The sequence below is a fragment of the Mastigoproctus giganteus genome, chromosome 8, assembly GCF_048544385.1.
Source record: "Mastigoproctus giganteus isolate SK-2022 chromosome 8, ASM4854438v1, whole genome shotgun sequence".
NCBI classification, from domain to species: Eukaryota; Metazoa; Arthropoda; class Arachnida; order Uropygi; family Thelyphonidae; genus Mastigoproctus; species Mastigoproctus giganteus.
In genome coordinates this window covers 78325669-78346233 of record NC_143582.1, presented here as the reverse complement: position 1 = coordinate 78346233, position 20565 = coordinate 78325669, and the positions used below count along the sequence as shown (strand labels likewise).

The 20565-nt window shown below is 36.8% G+C and overlaps 1 protein-coding gene across 2 annotated transcripts in view; it reads right to left on the bottom strand.

The window, feature by feature from the left end:
• LOC150081655 (rap guanine nucleotide exchange factor 2-like) overlaps positions 1-20565 on the bottom strand; it is a 900618-nt gene that overhangs the window by 349530 nt on the left and 530523 nt on the right. For both annotated transcript variants that reach the window (XM_090380578.1, XM_090380579.1), the window contains exons 5-6: positions 15461-15565; positions 10131-10321 (exon numbers count right to left, since the gene is read on the bottom strand). In XM_090380578.1, coding sequence (XP_090236704.1) covers positions 10131-10321; positions 15461-15565 — 296 coding nt within the window. The remainder of the gene's footprint in view (positions 1-10130; positions 10322-15460; positions 15566-20565) is intronic.

The following is a 20565-nucleotide window of genomic DNA, read 5'->3' as shown; positions in this document are numbered from 1 at the left end:
TATGAACCCAGCAAATGATTGCACTGCAGAAAAGAGAAGGCTCCAAGCTTAGCAGGTGCAAGTGTGGCAAGAACAATGGAATCACTTCCACATTGGAGAAATTACTAGGAAATTTGTGCCTGACGTCGGCCAGATCTTCCCTAAGGCACCGAGCTGATTCTCACTAGGACTGTGGCCAACATAACTTTTAACAGAGCACAGAGCAATCAACGCCAAGCTGTCCCTCCTTGAGATAGAAGAAGAAGAACCTTCCTGCGTTTTCGGAGGCATAGAGAGCTGGCAGCACCACATGTATGACTGCCAGCTCTATGACAACCTCCACAACATCCTGGGCGCTTTCATAGCCAGGTGGGCAAGAGCAGCAGTGCGCAGCACAAGCTTCTTGATTAGACCAAGGTTCAAGCCCATTACCACCAAATACGGAGGATGTGGAAAGGTCAGGGAATGATCACCACATATCCCAGGAGCAATATGGCCTTAGTTGTTAATGCTCCTAAAAGCCAAATAACAAACAAACAACATTCTGATAACAATACTGACCTTGTTACTCAGAGACAGGAACACCACCTGCTAGACACAAGGGAGGAATATTTGGCATTCTCCGACTTCGCCCAGGAGCTCTTCACGAGGTGGAGGACACTTACTGTCATGGAATGCCACAGACATACCCCCATAAATGTGACAACTTCACTGGAATGGACATAAGCCCTATGTATGACAATACTACCAGACTTGGCATCCACCTGGACTTGACACTAATAGGTGCTCAAGATCATGAACGATTTGATATCAACCACTGGAGCATGACGGACGGCAGATGGACAGCACAGTCAGACCTGACACTGATGGACTCGAACCAACATGACATTGACCTCATCACAACAGACCCAAACACCTACCAGGACCAGATGTTAACCAACTGATGATGACATGAAGTGGTTTGCCCCTAGCACACCACATGGGCGATCTGATCCACACTCCCTTGCATAGTGCCTTTACTCCTGTTCCCTGGGGGGGAAGAATGTTTTATTTACCCCTGCCTTCCCCTCTTTCCTCCTGGTGGGGCCTGGGCCAGTCTCACTGACCATATTGGTCGCCTTCTCTATCATCCCCATATTTCTACCTCTCACCCACCAGTCTTCAGTCTCCCTCGCCTACTCTACAATAGCGTACACCCCACACAAGTTCCAAAGTATAATTCTTCCAAATTACATCGTTTATAATCCATTTGGCTTTTCCACTCCTAGTGCTCACCCCCCCCCACTATTTTTTTTTTTTTTTTTTAACATAGGCCCTAGCCACTGAAACTAGGTGGCAGGGCCTGCCAGAGTAAAATATATAGGGCTACTGGGTACCTGGTCTGCCATCACGAGGCCAAGCGTGGGTCCCAATAAGGGCCCAACGGCTAAATGGCTATAAGAACAACGGTACATAACACTACACATATACATAGCCCACACACTTTAAATCTCTGACCTTAACAGTGAACTGTGACACCCAAATGAAATCTACGGGGGACTGGAGTGAAGACTACACCTCAATGATGAGAAAGAAAGCCCGATATGTAATTATGGAATCAGTATGTACCACATACCTGTGGTAACAGTGAAGTTTTATGTAATCCAAGGCTAGATCTATTGCATACAACTCAGCTATGCATACTACCTTCCGGTGGGATTCCATTCAATACTATGTTGGGTAAGATGACAGCATGCGATCCTACAGAAGACTAGCCTTGGGCCATCTATATATACTGACAGAAAGTTGAGATGTTCTGCTCAATGTGCTGTAAAGAGCTGCTTAAAGAAAATATGAAGTGTGTCACTTTCCCCTGGATCGTAAGAGGGAATTCACATATTAGATAATCAACATTCCAGGGTAGAAGGAGTGTGATGGGACAAAATTATCTGCAGTAATATCCAAATCAGTTAAGATACCTTGTATCCAAATAATAATGTCCAGATCAGTTAAGATACCTTTTATCCAAATACCAAAGGGTTGGTTGACAGTCCAGCAGGTGTTAAAGATTTTTGCATCGTGGCTCAAAAACTGGATGTCCATATGGGATTTCCATTTCAAAAGGTACCTGCAAGGACACCTGTTTGCATCAAAGAGAAATGGCTTGTTTTGTGCATGGTAGACACAAGGTACAGTACACTGATTAACACCCCATGAAACTAAAGAAATGGCATGGAAACGATGATCCATTTTGCACACTTTATCCTTAGCTAAAGTGTATCAGTTTCTTTCTCTAACATTTCCTTAGTATGGAAATGTTAGAGAAAAGACAAGAATTTGTCTTTTCTCCAACAAAAAATTTTCTTCGTCACAATCTCTTCTCTTGACAAAAAATAAGTCCCAGGTGGTAGCTTCTGCTACCACCTGGATAATATATTGCCCAAGCCTTGATTCTGGATCAGGATGAAAATCTCCACCCTAATAATATACAAATGAAAAACAATAATAATTTCAAGCAAATGACATACAAATGACAAACAATAATAACTTCAAACAAATGACATACAAATGACAAAATACCCTCTATGATCAACATACAGGGCACTGTTTACAGTTGGTGGAAACTGTCCTGGGATAACAATTTATTTTTATTGAAAAGAGAGCCACTTAGAACAGATAATTATGGAACTCTCTCCTCCTGGCAAAACTGCCAGAGAGTGTGGATCCTACACAAACATGAAATAGGCAATTAGTTAATGTTTAATAAAAAAAAACAGGAAGTTGACTCCTAATATCGAAGTTATGGAGGTTTTGTATTATGCCAAATCATCAGGTGATAGGACAATATTAGGACATCAGGCTGTGTCATATGCTTGCCAATTTGGCATTCACAGATATATTGAAAATGTATCACAAATATATGTTTCTAGTTTGATTTAAATGATTCAAAGTGTATCAGTTTCTTTAGAAACTACACTGTGTCCTGGGAAGGAGACAATCACCTTTTAAATATCATATAAGGTGAGCATTGATCATCCTTCCCAAGATCTTGCAAAAACAGCTTGTAAGAACAATTGAATTAAAGGGTTGGAGGGTGGGTCTTCTGGAATCGTTTCCTAGCTAGGAAGACAAGGACAATCGTCATTTGCCTAAAATCAGGAAACTGTCTCTCAGTAAAAATTCTATTGAATAACAGGATGTGATCCAAACTCAGATTTTCTTCTTTATGTGGCAGTATGCAGATAAATCATGAAATGCAAGTTTGTGAAAAAATAAGCACTTCACAGCCAAATAATCAACTCAGATATTGCTTTCTACACTTGGAATAAGAATGACCAGCAGGATTTTAATAATACCTCTGTTTTGACCACTGACAGATAGTACAAATCCAGACTTTACAAAGAAAGTCATCATTACTGATATAACCAAAAATATTAATTGAAGCAGGCATGCAGATAGATTGAACTTTCCTGTTTTTAAAAGCAGTATATTAGAACAGATAAAAAACAAAAATAAAACTAATAAGTTCAAAAGTAGCTACAACAAAAGGAGAGAAACCCCCACCATGCCTTCTAACAACCTTTAATCCTCTTACAACACAATTAAGATATTCGTATTGTCTAATCCTACAATGCCCTTTAAACAATTCATATTGTCTAATCCTACAATACCCTTTAAAAGGTTAATGTCATTAACCTTTAAAGGTTAATGACATTAATTCCCTATCTACCTGCTTAATGCCCTATAACCTACACCTCAGGGTAAACTTAACCAGTGATTGCCATCCAGGAGACCTTACCCTTGAAATAAATTTTTTAAATCATTTTAAAATTAGTATTTGTAGTGGCAAATGATCTAAAAAATCAACCTTATACAGCATCAGCACAAAAAAAAAAAAAAACACCTCCCATATCAACCCCAATAATAATAATCTGTCCAGTTCTTATTTGAATTTATTCAAACTACCCACATCTACAAAACCAAATAGGAGTGTTACAACAATCAACTACCCACTGGCTGAAAGCAAATTTCCACACATCTATTCTACAACCATCTTATCTCAGTTTGAAATTACGCCCCCTCATGTATACAGTCTGAACAAGAGGAAGGATACCATCAGCACTGAGCTTACTCAATCCATTCTAATCCTTAAACACCTCAATCAGATGTTCGTACAGATGCCTAGTCTCCAGACACTGCAATTTAACAGAACTGAAGGAAGCCTTTCTTCCTAAGCACACCCCCTTTTTTTCCCCTCACCAGTCTTGTTGCCCTCCTCTATACTCATTCCAGTAGCTCTGCACCCTCCTAAAATGAGGCCTTCAGACCTGTATGAAATATTCAAGGTGTGGCCTGACCATTGCCTTCTGCAATGGGATAATCACCTCCTTATCCCTGCTGTAAAAATTCCTGTATATCATTGATAAAACCCCCCATAAATGTCCTGACAGCCTGTCTGCACTGCTCAGAGAACTTCACATCTAACTACACAATTACCCTAGGTCACTTTTATTTTCCAATAGCCTGAGTGTGGTATCACACAGTTGGCCCATTAATCTGGGATTACTGCTATACGAAGTGAAGTACCTTTCATTTTTCAATAATAAACTTCAACTGCTACTTCTCAGCCCATGTGCCTAATTTGCCTATTCTTGTTGCAGTAGCATACCCTGATTATCATGATTAACAACCCAGCCAACCTTTGTATCATCCACAAACTTAGACATTAAGCTGATATGCCTTCATCCATAACATTAATAAATACAGAAAAAAACAATGAACCCAGCACTGAACCCTATGGGAGACTCCACTAATAACATTATTCCAAAAAGAGAAGTGCCCATTGATAACCTCTCTGTCTTCTCCAACTCAACCATCCCTTTATCGTAGCAGTAGAGCAACTCAACCCCCAGAGGTGGATTGACTTCATAACAAGATTGTAAGATGTCATGGGATCCAGCAATAACCTCAACTACATATTCAATCATGACAAACAGAACTCTCTGACAACTATCACCACATCAAAGAACCAAATTTTGACGGCCTTGAATTCAAACCCGTCCTCTACAGCTGTGGGTGCTGATGGAATACCACAGTTCATGTTGAGATGCTGGGACCATATATCATCCAGCCCGTTGTTAGCATCTTCAATGCAGTGCTGCATTGAAGATGAAGCAGCATCTTCCCCCATAAATGGAATGTATACAGTAAACCTCCGCTATTCGCGGTATCTGTATTCACGATCACTGATTTAATATAAAATGAAACTTTAAAAAATGTGAATTTTAAAGGGCCATGAATATTTTCCACCATAAAAAAACATGGGCGTAGCTAAAATTATCTTTCCCAGTCAAAACAGCGTTCAGTGGGTGGAGGAGAGGGGTGACAAAATTGCGAGCGTGGATGTTTCTCGCTAATCCTCGTTCAGTATGTGTTATGCGCTTGTCATGGAAGGTTTGGTCGTTTGCTTTTAATTTATATGCTTACGAATTGAATAAATTTATGAATTTATAAATTGATATGCTTACAAAAGTGATAAATCTACCGTTTTGCTGTGTAAAACAGACTTTTTCGAGTGTGTTAACGGAAGAAAGTGCCTTTATTGTGGACAAGTTCTTTTTTACCCGTACAAAAATATGGCTACAAATAACAAGGGAAATGTGAAAATATCAAAGAAGGTGATGATTAGTGAATAAAATTGAATTATTAGACAAAATTTCTAATGGTGAAAGTGTCTCTTCAGTGGCAAACATTATAAAATCAATGAGTCAACGGTACGATCAATCAAAAAATCGGAAATAAAAATCCGCCGTAGTGTCCGTGAAAACACACTAATTACTTCAAAAATTTGCTCTGTAACTCATGATGTTAAATTAGAAAAAATGGAAAGAGCTTAAAATCTGTGGATAGAAGACCGAACTAAAAATAAAATTCTGTTAAGTTCACTCATCATTCGCGAAAAGGCAAAACTCCTTTATCAACACTTTAGCGAAACTGGTGATAGCACTGGCATAAGTTTTTTAGCTATAGCAAAGGCGCTGGATTGAAAGATTTGTTTGAAATTTCTAATAAATATTACATTTAATATTAAATTGTTTCTTATTTTCATTTCAATGCTATATGCTTGCATTTCACTATGTACTGTCTATGTACAGTCATATTATGAAGGTACATATAATACATACATAGACAAAATTTTAGACTAGTTTTTCTTATGTATTTCATACTTTGGAATGGAACCCCTTTATTACTATGGGAGCCATAACTCAGTATTCGCGACATTTCTCAGGAACGTAACCACCGCGAATAACGGGGGTTTACTGTATCTGGTAAGGCCACACCCAAAAATAAGAACACCGTCATTGGAAAAGCACTTCAGACCCATCTCAAATTCCTCATGTGTCCTGAAATTACTAGAAAGCACCCTTCTTCCAACTCTAACTCGCATACTTCCAGATGCCTCACCACAAATTCATTCTTCATTACCAAATAGGTCAACTATTACCAATTTCCTTGCCACCACCCACAGCATCCTTACAGCATTTGAGAGAAAAGAAGACCTCCTCATAACATACCTTGACATCAAAGCAGCTTTTGATGCCATTAAGGTACTTGCCCTTCTACAACTGCTTGAAGACCACTATTCTATAGGCAGGGATGCATTGCACTTCCTCTCATCACTCCTCAACCATACTATCATACTCCATCATTCTAAAAAAACCTATATCAAGCAAATATCTACAGGAGTACCCACGAGGGGGAGTCCTCTCTGGAACCCTCTTTACTGCCATTATCTCCACTTTCATAAGCCAGAGACCAGATGTAGTCTTATGCGGATTATTTAAAAATATTGACCACCATCCAAGCAAATACAGACCCCTCTAGAATCACAGAGGAAATTAACAGTGTCTTCCTCGCACTAGTTGGCTACTTAAACAATTTGGCCTTAACATTAGCCCAGCGAAGTCTAGGTGCATGCTCTACTCCCTGAAGAAAGAAATAACAACATCTTGCCCAACATCAGAGGAGTTTCCATCCTGACTGTTCCATATCATCTAGATTTGGGGATTGTCTTTGACACAAAACTCAGATCCAACAAGCACATTTACAAACTCATCAGTCATGCAGCGCACCTGAAATGGAGAGCAAAACAACACTTGCATTACGTCTCAGACAGGGTTACAGCAACAAAATATGTCAGGACAATTTTTTACTCCGCACACTTTATTCAGCTGAAATCTGGGCGGCAGCAGCACCTACGATCAGAAAACTCATCTGGGCAGCAGAATATTGGCTCCTCAAATGGGTAACTTAGAAGCACAGGTTACCACCCCATGTTCATACAACTGAAATGGCCCAGGCCCTGGGAATCCCCAGGCTGCCCTCTCTCTCTCATTGGCAAAAAAAGACTGATAATCACAGTAAAGATGTTGACCGGTCTGATCACATCTTCATTCTGGGATCTCTGTGGCATGAGGATTCCACCTGCCCAGCTCAGAGCCACCCCAACTATTTGCCCTCTTCATTCACGCCTCCACCTATCAGATCATTTCCTACCATACCAGATGCTCGGACGAATCCAGGACATCGACGCTGAACTTAAAAAATTTGCCATCAACTGACAATATAGATGTGGGATACTCGCCCCAACACCCTCCATGGACTGCAGACTGTCAGCTGCATCTGACAATCACCAAACCTCTTAACTAATACGGGAATGGCAACCACAGCGGACGTAGCGCCACCATCTCTTGACAAAGAATTGCAACCAATCACAACCATCTAGACGGAAGTGAAACTGCTCCGGTTGGAGACCCCTGTGAATTAATTAGTGATCATAATGGGAAACGAGCCTCACAGTGCTCTTGCTGCTCTCTCCCATGAACTGTGAGGACAACAGTCACTACTGTAAATTGTATATGTATTTGTCATTTCGTTTTGTTATCCCTATATCATTTAATGTCATCTTGTTTTTTTCTTGAATGTCTTATGGTATTTAATGTTTTTGTAACGCCTCTTATATGTAAACCCCTAGCCTTTTGGCCGTGACGGGCCATCAGTCTTGTGTGGAACAGTGTCAAAACAAGGTCAAAATTATTTGTTGCATCTAGTTCCTTTGTTTACTGTGTCATAGTATCCAATCAGACTGGTCACACAAGACTGCCCCTTAATAAATCTATGCTGTGGCTGATGTATAAATGCATTCCTATCTAAATGGCCCTGCATTACTTCTTTACCAGCGATTCCATTATTTCTCTGAAAAAAAGTCAACTAACAATTCTGTAATTTTACCTGGAAGGAGTTAAGCCAACAGGTATGTAATTACTCATATCACCCTTTGATCCCTCTTTGTGAACTGGGAATACATTCACACATCTCCAGTCCACAGGAACTTCCCTGAATCCAAAGATGCTCTCATAATTATGGCTAAGGTTTTGCTTACTCCTTTGCAGTGCAGCGTTAATATAATTGGATAGTTCCCACCTCAGGTCACTTTTTTAAATTTAACTTTGGCAACTTCTCTTCCACTTTCCTCTCATTTATTACAAAATCATTTATCTTTCTCTGCTAGAGGCTGATAAACTTCTGGCATCCACTTCCCTAAAGAATTACTCATGTGTGAATATAGATGCAAAAATTCAGTTTGTCAGTAAACTGTACAGGATAATTAACAGAACCATCAATATCAGGTAGACCAATTTGATTCATCTCCTTCCTTCTAGTTTACATAAGTAAAAAAATGTTTGTTTTTCTTTGCATCCTTTGCCAAAGATTTCTCCTAATCTGACTTAGCTTGCCTAACCTCCTTTTTCACTAGATTGCAGACTAGTTTATATCTACCACAGGCCTCTGTATCACCTGATAATTTATATGCATCCCATGCATTTTTCTTCTCTGCCATGTATCTCATTAGATCATCTGACATCCATTTAGGTCTAAGTCTTGAACAGCATTTCTCAGCTGGTACAAAAAACCTCGTAGCTTCTATAATTATTTCCCTGAATGCTTCCCATTTAGAATTTGTTGCCAGTAACATCATTGGTAGGTATCACTGTATAGAATGTAAAAACCTCTTTTACCTTACCTTTTGGCAAAATGGTTTGATCCAGTTGCCAAGGCACCAAAGTATCATCCATCTGCGAACAGACAGTAACTCTTTACACTGTTACAAACACTACTTCAGCTATTTATGAGGAAAATGTGTCCCAAAATTTAGTTTACTGCAAAGAATGCTTAGAAATGTAATGTTTGCACATTACAATTTTTTATTGTTGTGTTAAATTTATTTTTGAAAAATAAAAATATATAAAGTATCTAATCACAGTAATCTTTACAAATAAAATTGGTTTTTAATAACTTGCGATTTTATATATATTTTCAATATTCATAAACCTCTCTCTCCTTGCCACTGTGAGAGAATGTATTGTAAGCAACACACAGTATTCAAGTGATGGCCAATTGTTCACATAAAAGGAGCCATCACATGGAAAGTTTCTGCAAACAGTTAAAATTGAAAACATAGAATCAGTGAATACTGAGCTTTTGCTTAATTAAAAAGTAATTTACCTGCCCAATCCCTGATCAGACAGAAATTAATGCTGAAACATAAAATATGGCAGGAAAACTCAAGATGAAAGTTTCCTCCATAGAAAAGGTTGGTAATTCATTAGACAAAATTTAAAATATATCAGAAAGTCTTGAATTTCGCTGCTTTCAAAAAATTGACATCCTACTTTGATTATATATATATATATATATATATATATATATATATATATATATATATATATATATATATTAAAAGGAATCAATTTTCCCTATATAATATAAACATGAATCATATAAAAGAAAATTAATCAGCTGTTAATTATGAAAGTATGAAATTTTAAATAATTTAGTGTTTGTATATTATTAAGATCCCATTTTGACAGAACTTTTACAGGCAACTAGAGTCAACACTGAACTGGATTAATGTTGACCTCTATTTCAAAAACCACTTCAAACAGGAATTAACATAACTCAACAACTTGTGATATAATCAATAAAACGTGTAAAATTCAGTTGGACTATCATAATGACAAATTTTCAAACAGTCAGAAAGTGACTGTTTTGTTTGAAACAAAACAGTCACTTTCAAAGAGAGGATTTTTACACCATTCAAGAAAACCTACCTATCACCTAGATGGAGTTCGTGCACTTCACCATCAGACTGTTCAACCTCCACGTGTCCATTAATTATAACAGACCATGAGTCTAATTTTTCACCTTCATTTAGGACAACGGTGCCAGCCTTTTCGACAGTTGCCGAAACCATCACTGCACACAGTGCCCTCCGAACAGCCATGGTCATATTGGCAAATGCCTAAAAAAAACACAAATTTATTAACCGAAATGACTATTTGGTAATAACTGCTTTACTTCAAATATATTTATAAATTGAATGAAAGTGACTAATTATTCATTACTTAATTTCTGTATCAATAAATAGGGAATGCCAACCATTTATACAGCAATATACTATTGGTCTTCTTTGTATTTGCTTCTTACCTGGCTTGCCATTATGCTAACATATTCTACATATTCTCCATAATTTATTCTAACAAATATATACTATGTAATGATTTGCAGTCAGCAGACATTGTCTTACTATCTTTCTGTATCTCCTTCCTTTATGCTTTCTTTTTTTTTATACTTGTTTAATTAAAATTTATTTTCCATAGATATATATATGTTTTTAAAGAAAGCAATAGTTTAAGATATTATTAATAATAAAAATAATAATAATGGATTATGGACCTGGGACACTGCTATATGCAGAAAGTACCCAACAACCATAATTGCTACATAAGTTAGTAGTCATGAAGGGCAATGTGCTAACGTTACGGTACTAGTAACGCTGATTATGGAAAATGAAGGGCAAATGGAACAGAAATCGCTATCACGGTGAACAAAGAAAGGAGCAAAGATAAAGGAGAAGTAATAAGCGATAATAAGAATAATTTAGTGCTATTCGTCCTGTGACCTCAGTGCCTTTTTTGAGGGCCAGCCATCGAAACCAAAGGAGTAAACAGCAATAAGTGGGTATAGCCTCTGTTTCTGACATGAAACAGACGCCACACATGGTATACGTCAAAAGTAGGTAAAGTTAGCGTAGGTAGGTAAAGTATGTTAAAATAATTTTTTTAAATTTTAATCATGAGGTGCGCGTATATTTCATGACTGACCCGACAGAGGCTGGAAGTAAAGCTAACAAGAATAAAAAGAATAAAAAGCAAGAAATGGGATAACTTACTGGAGTCATGGCAATCTGAACCTGTGGAGAAATAAAATGTTTAGAGCTTATACCATATACCGTAGCCCACATTCAGTTCTGTTCACCCTTTGTTCTCCATAATTAGCATTACTAGTACTGTAACGTTAGCACATTGCCCTTCATAACTACTAATACACACACACACACACACACACAGCTTTTCTTTTCTTTTTTTTTTTGTAAAAAAATACGTGCCGGTACTCATTCTTTGCAATCACGAAAAATTGAAAATTAAAAGGATATGAAAAGTACTCTAAAAGTTTTTTTTTCCTGATATTGTTACTTTCATAGTAATGTTTTTGGAATAAGAACAACAAATTTAGTATATTAACACAGTTTATTAAGCACAAATTTATTATTCAAGTATATTAAAAATATAAGTAAAATATGAGTAAAATAAGTAAATAAATCTGTCAACTAATGAGTTCCGGGCACTCGGGATGAAGGGTCCATAGTCACGAATGGCCGTTAGTGTAGTATCTCAAATAGAGAGCTTTGTGGTGACTGAAAAAAAGTTTCTAGTACCCCGGCTTGGCCTAAAACTGAGGAACTAACAAAAATGTTGTCTATTTGAGTCTTTGCAGTTGTTGTGAATAACAAGGGTGGGAGAAGCGACTCCAACTTCTTCCTGGAGTAGCGACTGGCAGGCTGTGCAAGACTCCCCACCACCACCGCCTCGACACTGGCTCTCTGAGTAGCTCCTTTCTGGGACAACTCCAGCTTTGTAAATTGTTAAAAAATACTTCTTGTTGCAAAAGGAGAGTTGCTTAGTACAAAGAAGCACACTATTGAAGTGCAATAAAAATTGTTTTTTTAATTTTAACACAAAAAGTAAATGATAGATTTCAATCGGAATAGTTTTCCCTTGATAAACATCGAATAACACATAGCTAATGTGATTTTTAAATTTTTAGCTCCATTAGTGATGGAAATGGAGGGGGAGGGGACACAAAAATTACTTGCATTTTCCTGTCTGGTGCCGCCATTTTTAACTTTAAAAATATTTAAAAAATTATATTTTAAACCTATTCGTTGAGCGTTTTCCAACAGTGTATAATAAGCTATAGGTTGTCAATGACAATTCTCCTCAAATTTTTCTCAGACAAATTTTTTTCAAGAACGATCAATATGGCATTATGTTGGCCCACATGATGTACAAATCCATGCAAAATTTCAAGTCGATAAGTTGAGTGGTTCCAGAGATACAATGCTGTGACAGACGGATGGACAGACAGACAATTGAATGACATTATAAGCATCCTTTGTTAGACTACGGCCCCTAAAAATAATAAGTAAAAATAAATAACATAAATAAAAATAATTTCATAATAAAGTTTTTGTAGAATATTCCAAATTTTTATTAAGTTCTCATCCAACACCCTCTGCCAACTTCTTTTTTCTCTTTGTGTGTCTCTTGCTTAATGACGTTTTCGGAGCAGCCACGAACCAACATATTCTGCTGGACTGAAGCAGGTCAGCGGTGGGCCTACAAACAGTAGTGAAGAAACTGTTTTTGTCATCAACGAAGCTCTGGTTGGGCTGACGATCAGATTTATTTGTGAAAATCCTCCTTCACATTCACTCGAAATTGATATCCCACTCAGAGCAGTAACATCAAATGCTTCAATTCTTCCGAAACCATCTTTTCAATTAGGTATTCCCGAAATCCACAAATTGTATCTCTTTCATTTAACTGTAATCTAATTGACAATTTTCTAATTTAAGTTTCACCAAATGCCATAATTTCACAATTAGACGGTTTAATACCTTCGTTGTCCTCGTTTTCTTTCTCTCTCGTCATCAGTATTGTCACTAGTTTTTAGATTTGAATTTTTTTTTTGAAACTGTCCAAAATGTCGGTGTCATTCAGATATTCAAGTACTGTAAACAGAGATATGGAAAATTTACGGAAAAATTTGGATAACACACTTTTGCGAGAGAACAGCTGATTATTTGTTGGGGTAAAAGAAAATCACTCCCTCATAATTCTCGAACGGGACGCTTACAGTTGATTCATAGCGGTGTCCAACCTATGGCCCACCAGGAAAGTGAACTAAAATAGCATTTTAAATTTTGTTAATTATCAAAAAAAATTCTCATTAAATGTTTTGTTCAGTAAATGTAATTGTGTATTGTACTTAATAAAATTTTTGAATATTTTCAATTTTACTTTTACATGCAACAAGATAGGGAAAAAGGAACACACTAAAGAAATCTAACCTTGAATTTTTTTTTAATATGGCTCCTGTACGGGAAAGGTTTGGACACCACTGCAGTAGAAAGTGGACCAGAGTCCATTGGGAATACCCCTTAATCTGGTCACTGCTGACCAGCGCGACTTCTCCATATGTGGGACAGGTACCACTAAGTTGTAGAATGGTAATCCCTTTAGCCATCTTAATTCACGCAGCAGCAGCACTAATTTCCTGAAGGCCAAAAATGTGAATAGTGCATACCGAGTATATTCTCTCCTAATCCGTTCGCTATATGAAAATTTTATCACTCAACGGAAAGTATTTTAAATGTAACTTCCAAGGGGAATTCAAAATAATTCGGCATAAAAGGATTTCGTTAAACAGAGGTCCAAATGAGTAATTTAGAATTATAAAAATGGTTATACAGTTTTATATAGAAAATATCTTAACAACAGACAGTAAAAAATGCAAATTTAGTTAAATAATTTTAAGCTTTTTTGAATAGCAAATTTAAGGAATATTACAAATTTCGAAGTGCATTACATCCAAAAGTCACACGTCACTGTTAATAAAGGTGCCGGTACGCCGTACCGTCCCCAAAAAAAAAAAAAAAAAAGCACTGCACACACATATGGAAAATATATTGATGTGTTCGTGCATGCGCACTTCTCTCACTACACAGTGTTTTAAAGATCTGGATCACCGTGAGGCAGTGGGTTCATTAAGCAGTCTCAAAGTATGGTGTATCCTCTTTGATCATTAGTAAAAATCTGTCAGTCCATTTTTTTTATGAATTTATAACTACAAAGTGCAAACACAGCTGCAGCTACCCAACAATAACAATTTACAACTCTCACAAAATGCTTTGTAAAGAGTAATATAAATAAGCTGACAATTAGGGTTCTTTATGGCCAAATTTACAAAAAACAAGTCAGACAGTAGATACTATCAGTATTTATTCATTATTAATTAGCAAAATATACTCAGCACATCACTGTAAAATTACATATCATAACAACTAATAAAGTTAAGCATCAAATTGACTGAAATTCAAGTAGTTGCAGAGGATGAGCATGAGATGGACAAAACAGACTATAAAAGCTACATGTTAAACTGATTGATGGGCATAGTAATTCAGAAAAAGCATGTAGTGGGAAAGAATGGTTATGAGCGGGTTTTCAGTCCCTTTCATTAACCTTTTGCAAACAAATTTTCAGTTTAAAATTTGTGCCGATTTTCAAAAATCCAAGGAGAGCATTACTCAGACTCCACCTATTTAGCATAACTAACTTCACTGAACAAGGCATTCCACTCCCAACTTAATTACACACAGGTATAATTTCATTATATGGACAAAAAATTAAGAGAAATTAGGTTCAACATACATAGTTCATCAAAAAATTTCATTCCAGGGAAGTTTGTTACAGATGAGTTTGGCAATAAAAAAAATCCAAGCAAACTAGAAAATATTAAATGAGTACATAACACATAATAAAAATGCATTTCCATATGTTATTCTTTCCTAATGCAGAAAATAAACAAACTTAAAAAAGTAGTATATTAAGGAAGGAAACTCAGATTGCATTTAAAAATAATACAACAATGCTGTCCTATATTCCCAAGTACTGTATAACCTTCCACTTGATCTAAAACAAACTTTTCTGAACGTGAATTTCTAGTGAACTGTAGGAATTTGATTGAATTGTTATTTGCACTGTTGGAAATTTCTATTAAACAGCTTGACGTTTTTAAAGATATAAATAAAATCTCTACAAAAATACAAATAGACAATCTATCTACCTACTACAAAAAAAAAACAACTTATTTTTCAATTATCTAATATCAAAGTAGACAAACATTACTAGAACAACAACTGCATGCAAATAAAAAAAAAATATACAAAACAAAGATCAAAATTCGATAATTCTAAGCCAAAATAATGAAACATAACATAAATCAGGGTGTATTCATAGATATTACACGTTCAACTTACAGGAAGGTGCTGCATGGATTCCAAAAGAATTTCAATATCATCCTCAGTCCTTTCACATGGATCCTTTTCCAAGCATTCCCTCACAGTATCCCTCACAGTTAAGCTCTAAAAAATAAATTCAAATATACTGCTTATAAGGAATTATTCAATATGATCAATGATTTTAAACTGATCTTAGGATTATCAGCATTAGGACTGATTCATTTTAACTATTGCATAAATGCTACATACACAATAATAAAAGTGAAACAAAGTGATGAATCATTCACTCATAGTGATGAATAAAAATAACCAGGAAACTGTATTTCAATTCGATTCTTGTTTTTTTCTTCCCCCCCCCCCTACTGCGGTTTTTTAACATTCTAAATTCAAACAGGTCAGTTAAAAACATAGTATTAGAAGTGGAGAAATTAAAGAAGGAAACAAGCTTATCAGGAAATAAAATATATATATAAATACAGAAATAGTAAATGAAAGGGGTGTGTGTTTTATATATATATATATATATCCCTTTCATTTACTATACACTTCCACAACACCAGGTGGAAAGTTATTCCACAAATTAATAACACTTTTGCTGAAAGCAAAATTTCACACACACACACACACACACACACACACACACACACACCATCTTCTCCAAATTAAAAATTATGTCCTCTGACCTGCATGCATATGTATGTACCGGGGCCATTTGAGAAAAAATAAAGATATTTGAATTTTGAGTATTTGACACAATGAAAGCCCTAAAACACTTCAATTAGGTCATCTGGCAGATGCTGATTTTCTAAATGTTGCAGGTTAGCAGAATTCTCACATCTCTCAGGGAAAAGTACACTTGACCAGGGCTGCTGTGCATGAATAAGCATTTTGTGCACTGCACAAAATTTTAAAAAGTAAAATAATTAAAAATTAAAAACAAGAATGATTATTCTGGTTTACAAAACAAGTTATTTGTTGTTATTTGATTTTTAGGAGCATTAGCAAACTAAGGCCATATTGCACCGGGATATGCAGTGGTCATTCGCTGACCTTTCCGCATCCTCCGTATTTCGTGGTGATGGGCTCGAACCCGGTCTAATCAATAAGCGTGTGCTAGGCACTGCTGCTCCTTCCCACCAGAGGCGCCTACAAAACAAGTTAGTTAACGCACACAATGCATTGCGTTTCAGGCAAATTTCCCCCAACCTTAAATTAATCACATTTTTTCTCTTCTTTGATTAACAGAAAAAGTAATCTTTATTAATTAATTACTAAGATTATAACTTCATAGAACACTTAATAAAGCTCCACAGTTTTACATTCTCTAAACTTAACCATTCAATTTAATTACAAGTGTATAATATAATATTTATTACTCTTCTCCCAATATGCTCTTTTAAGTCCCCTTTCTCTCTATATATGTATGTATTGCTTTACAAGCAAGATCACTTCACAAGTCTTGTATAACAATACATGCAAAGTGTGGACAGACTGTCTAAAACCAACGATACTGCATTAAAAACTATGTTTAACCTATGAATATCATTTTCACACACAAATTGTATGAAAAACAGAAATAATAATTGCCAGATAATTTTAGAGATCTTCCAATCTCTAAAAAAAATAGATATAAAATTTCATTTTATATATTAGTTCTTAAAATAAAAAAAAATAATAAAATAAAAAAAATAACTAAATAAAAAAGAAAATGCACAAATTGTACGGAACACAGATATAATTGCCAGATTTATCTTTCTAAAAAAAAAAACTAGATATGAAATTTCATTTTATATATTAGTTCTTTTAAATAGAACTAAATAAAAAAGAAAACTTCCTACAATCTAATCTAAACTCCTATAATTTGAATTTATGGGCTCTTAGTTTGGTAATTCTTTATTACGACGAAAATTCTGCCTTTATTCATTTTACTAACCCCTTTCAGAGCCTTATAAACCTCAATCTGGTTCCCCTATAAGGTGCCTGATTGCGAGCCCGGTACTGATTAAAGTCTTACCTTGTACAGTCACCAAATCTCACCATGTGAGTAGCCCCTCTTTAGGATTCTTTCAATAAGCTCAATGTCTTTTATCAGAAGAGGTCTCCATACCTGTACACCATATTCCAAATGAGGTCTTACAATTGCCTTATTCAATGGGATTATGATCTCCTTATCTCTACAGATATTCTCTGATTAATTATCAATAGGATACAATGGGTTTTCCTGGCCTGTTTACATTGCTCAACAAACTTCATATCTGCCTGTATTTTAACTGCTGTATCTCTTTCTTCCACTACTCTTTTTAATTCAACCATATCACATGTACAAAATATTTTTGGGCTGCTATTCCCAAATGTAGGACCTCGTATTTTGCTGCATTGAAACACATCTGTCACTTTTCTGACCATTCTTGACGCCTGTTCAAGTCATCATGAAGGCGTGCTGCTTGGCACTGAACATTAATGACTCTTCCAATCTTTAAAGTGTCTGTAAAATGACATCCTCTACCTAATTTTGACATCCATCATGATGTCAAAATTGGGGATCCCACTTCAGATATTAGACCAATCTGAAGAATATTCATTAATCACAACGCTCTCTCTTCTGTCCTGCAGTCACACTGAGATTCATGTTAGAATCTTGTCACTAATCCCAACATGTTTCAGCTTGGACAGAAACTTTTCATGAGAGACCAAATTGAATTGAATGCATTGCTAAAACCCAAATGAATTATCATTTGGGTTTTAGCTGCTCCCCATGACATGGATAAGACTGACCAAAATATATTCAAATATTTTAGACAAGTGGTTCATAAATGAATGATGTGAGCTTGGAGATTTTGGTGTATTGTTTATTTGTGGTTCACAATCAGGGTGGAAAGCACATCACTTGTAAAGCTTATACAGCATCAGCTGTGGCGGTGGGTGGGGGGGGTTCCAATTTCAGCCCATCCATTTGCACCAAAAGTTTGACCAGTTCTTTATTTAAGTTATCAACTTCTACAACGACAGATGGAAGTTTGTTCTAGCAATCAACTACCTGCTGGCTAAAGCCAAATTTCTGCACATCTGTTCTACAAACTGTCTTTCCTTAATTTGAGTTTATACCCACTGAGGTTTGTAATCTGAGCAAGAGTAAGAATCCCATCAGCACTGAGGCTGCTCAAACCATTCGAGATTTTATACACCGCAATCAGATCACCTCACGGGTACCTAGACTCCAGATGCTGCAATTTGCTGAACTTAAGCCTTTCTGGTAACAGTACCCCTTTGTTACCCTCATCTGTACTCATTCTAGCAACTCTACATCCTTCCTTAAATGAGGCCTCCAGCCTTGTACGCAGTACTCAAGGTGTGACCTGACCATTGCCTTATACAAAGGGAAAATTACCTCCTTATCCCTGATAGCAAAATTCCTGCATATCACTGACAAGACCCCATGACATGCTCTGGCAGACAGGCTGCCAGAGCAGGTCATGGGGTCACTGCACAATTGACCCCAGGTCTTTTTATTCTCTACTACCCTGAGTGTAGTACCAAGAAAGAGAAGAATGATGATATCCATCTCAGGACCCTAGGTGTGCCAAGCCCATACTCATCAGACGTGAGCCCCTGCAATACTTTTCATTTGTCAATGGTAAAATTCATTTATGGTATTTCTCAGCCCATCTGCCCAACTTTTCTAGATTCTGTTGCAGTAACAACATTAACAACCCTGCATTAACTGTTATTAACAACCGTGCCAACCGTTGTATTATTTGCAAACTTTTACATTAAGCCCGACATACCTTCATCAATATCATTAACAAATATACAAAACAACAATGGGCCCAACACCAAAACCCTGGGGAACTCCACTAATAACATTAGTCCACAAAGAGCAGTGTCCATTGATTACCACTCTCTCTCTTCCCCACTCAGCAATCCTTTTATCCATTGTAGCAACTTGCCCTTAATGCCATACTGCTTCAATTTATACAGCAGCCTTCCATGTGGAACAGTATGAAAAGCTTTCCTGAATACAATATCAAAATTATTTGTTGCATCCAGTTCCTTCATAGTATCCAATCAAACTGGTCACAAAAGACAGACTTCCCCTTAACAAACCAATACTGTGTATGAATTATTACCACAGTCTTGTCTACATGATCCTGCAGTGCTTTTTTAACCAGTGACGCCATTATTTTCTCTGAACAGAAATTAAATTAACAGGTATGTAATTAGTTGATCCACTTTGTGAACTGCATTTGCGCATCTCCATTCTGTGAGGACCGCCCCTGAGTCTAAGGATGCTCTCATAATTATTTGCTTACTTCCTTTGCTGCCTCCTTTAACGTAACTGGATAGATTCCATCCACAATCCTTTCAAAAAAATTTAACCACAGTTTGTAAAAAATAATAAAACAATATAACGAATCTGCAGCCATTGTCAATCCACTGCAAGATGGAGGCCTCCTCAATAAGTCATGCTGAGGGAATGGACTATAATCTAACACAATGGTCCAACACGGGTTGGCAGATTGACTGAATTTAGTAGTTGGAGGTTGAAACCCAGTTTCAAAGAATGTGTGCTATTGCAATCCCACTCCTGACCACATGGCACCTCCATAGGCAGGTGGGCAGGAGCAGCAGTGCGTAGAACAAGCTTCTTGATGAGACTGGGGTTCAAGCCCATGACCACCAAATATGGAGGATGTGGAAAGGTCAGGGAATGACCACCGCATATCCCTGGAGCAATATGGCCTTAGTTGCTAATGCTCCTAAAAACCAAATAACAAAACAAACAAACAAACAAACTCCTGACCACTCGGTTACAGAGGCCTTTAATAAGAAATATTGTCCTATAGTTTTTAACCAAGGAAATGTCTTTGCCTGGTTTTAATAGAGGAAAAATATGACACCAGGAAGAATAATAGGCATTTTCAGAGAAGATCCAGTTACACTGTCAACATGGGATACAGTCTTCTTCAAGTATATGTTTCAGTAACATAGCAAAAAGGTGGTAGATGACTCTCATCGACCAGTGCAATACCACCACTTTGCTTATTGGAGGCTTGAAGTGGTCAAACCCATGTTTAGTCTCTAGAGCAAAGCTTCCGGCATCCCCCCCCCCATACCTCTCTTTC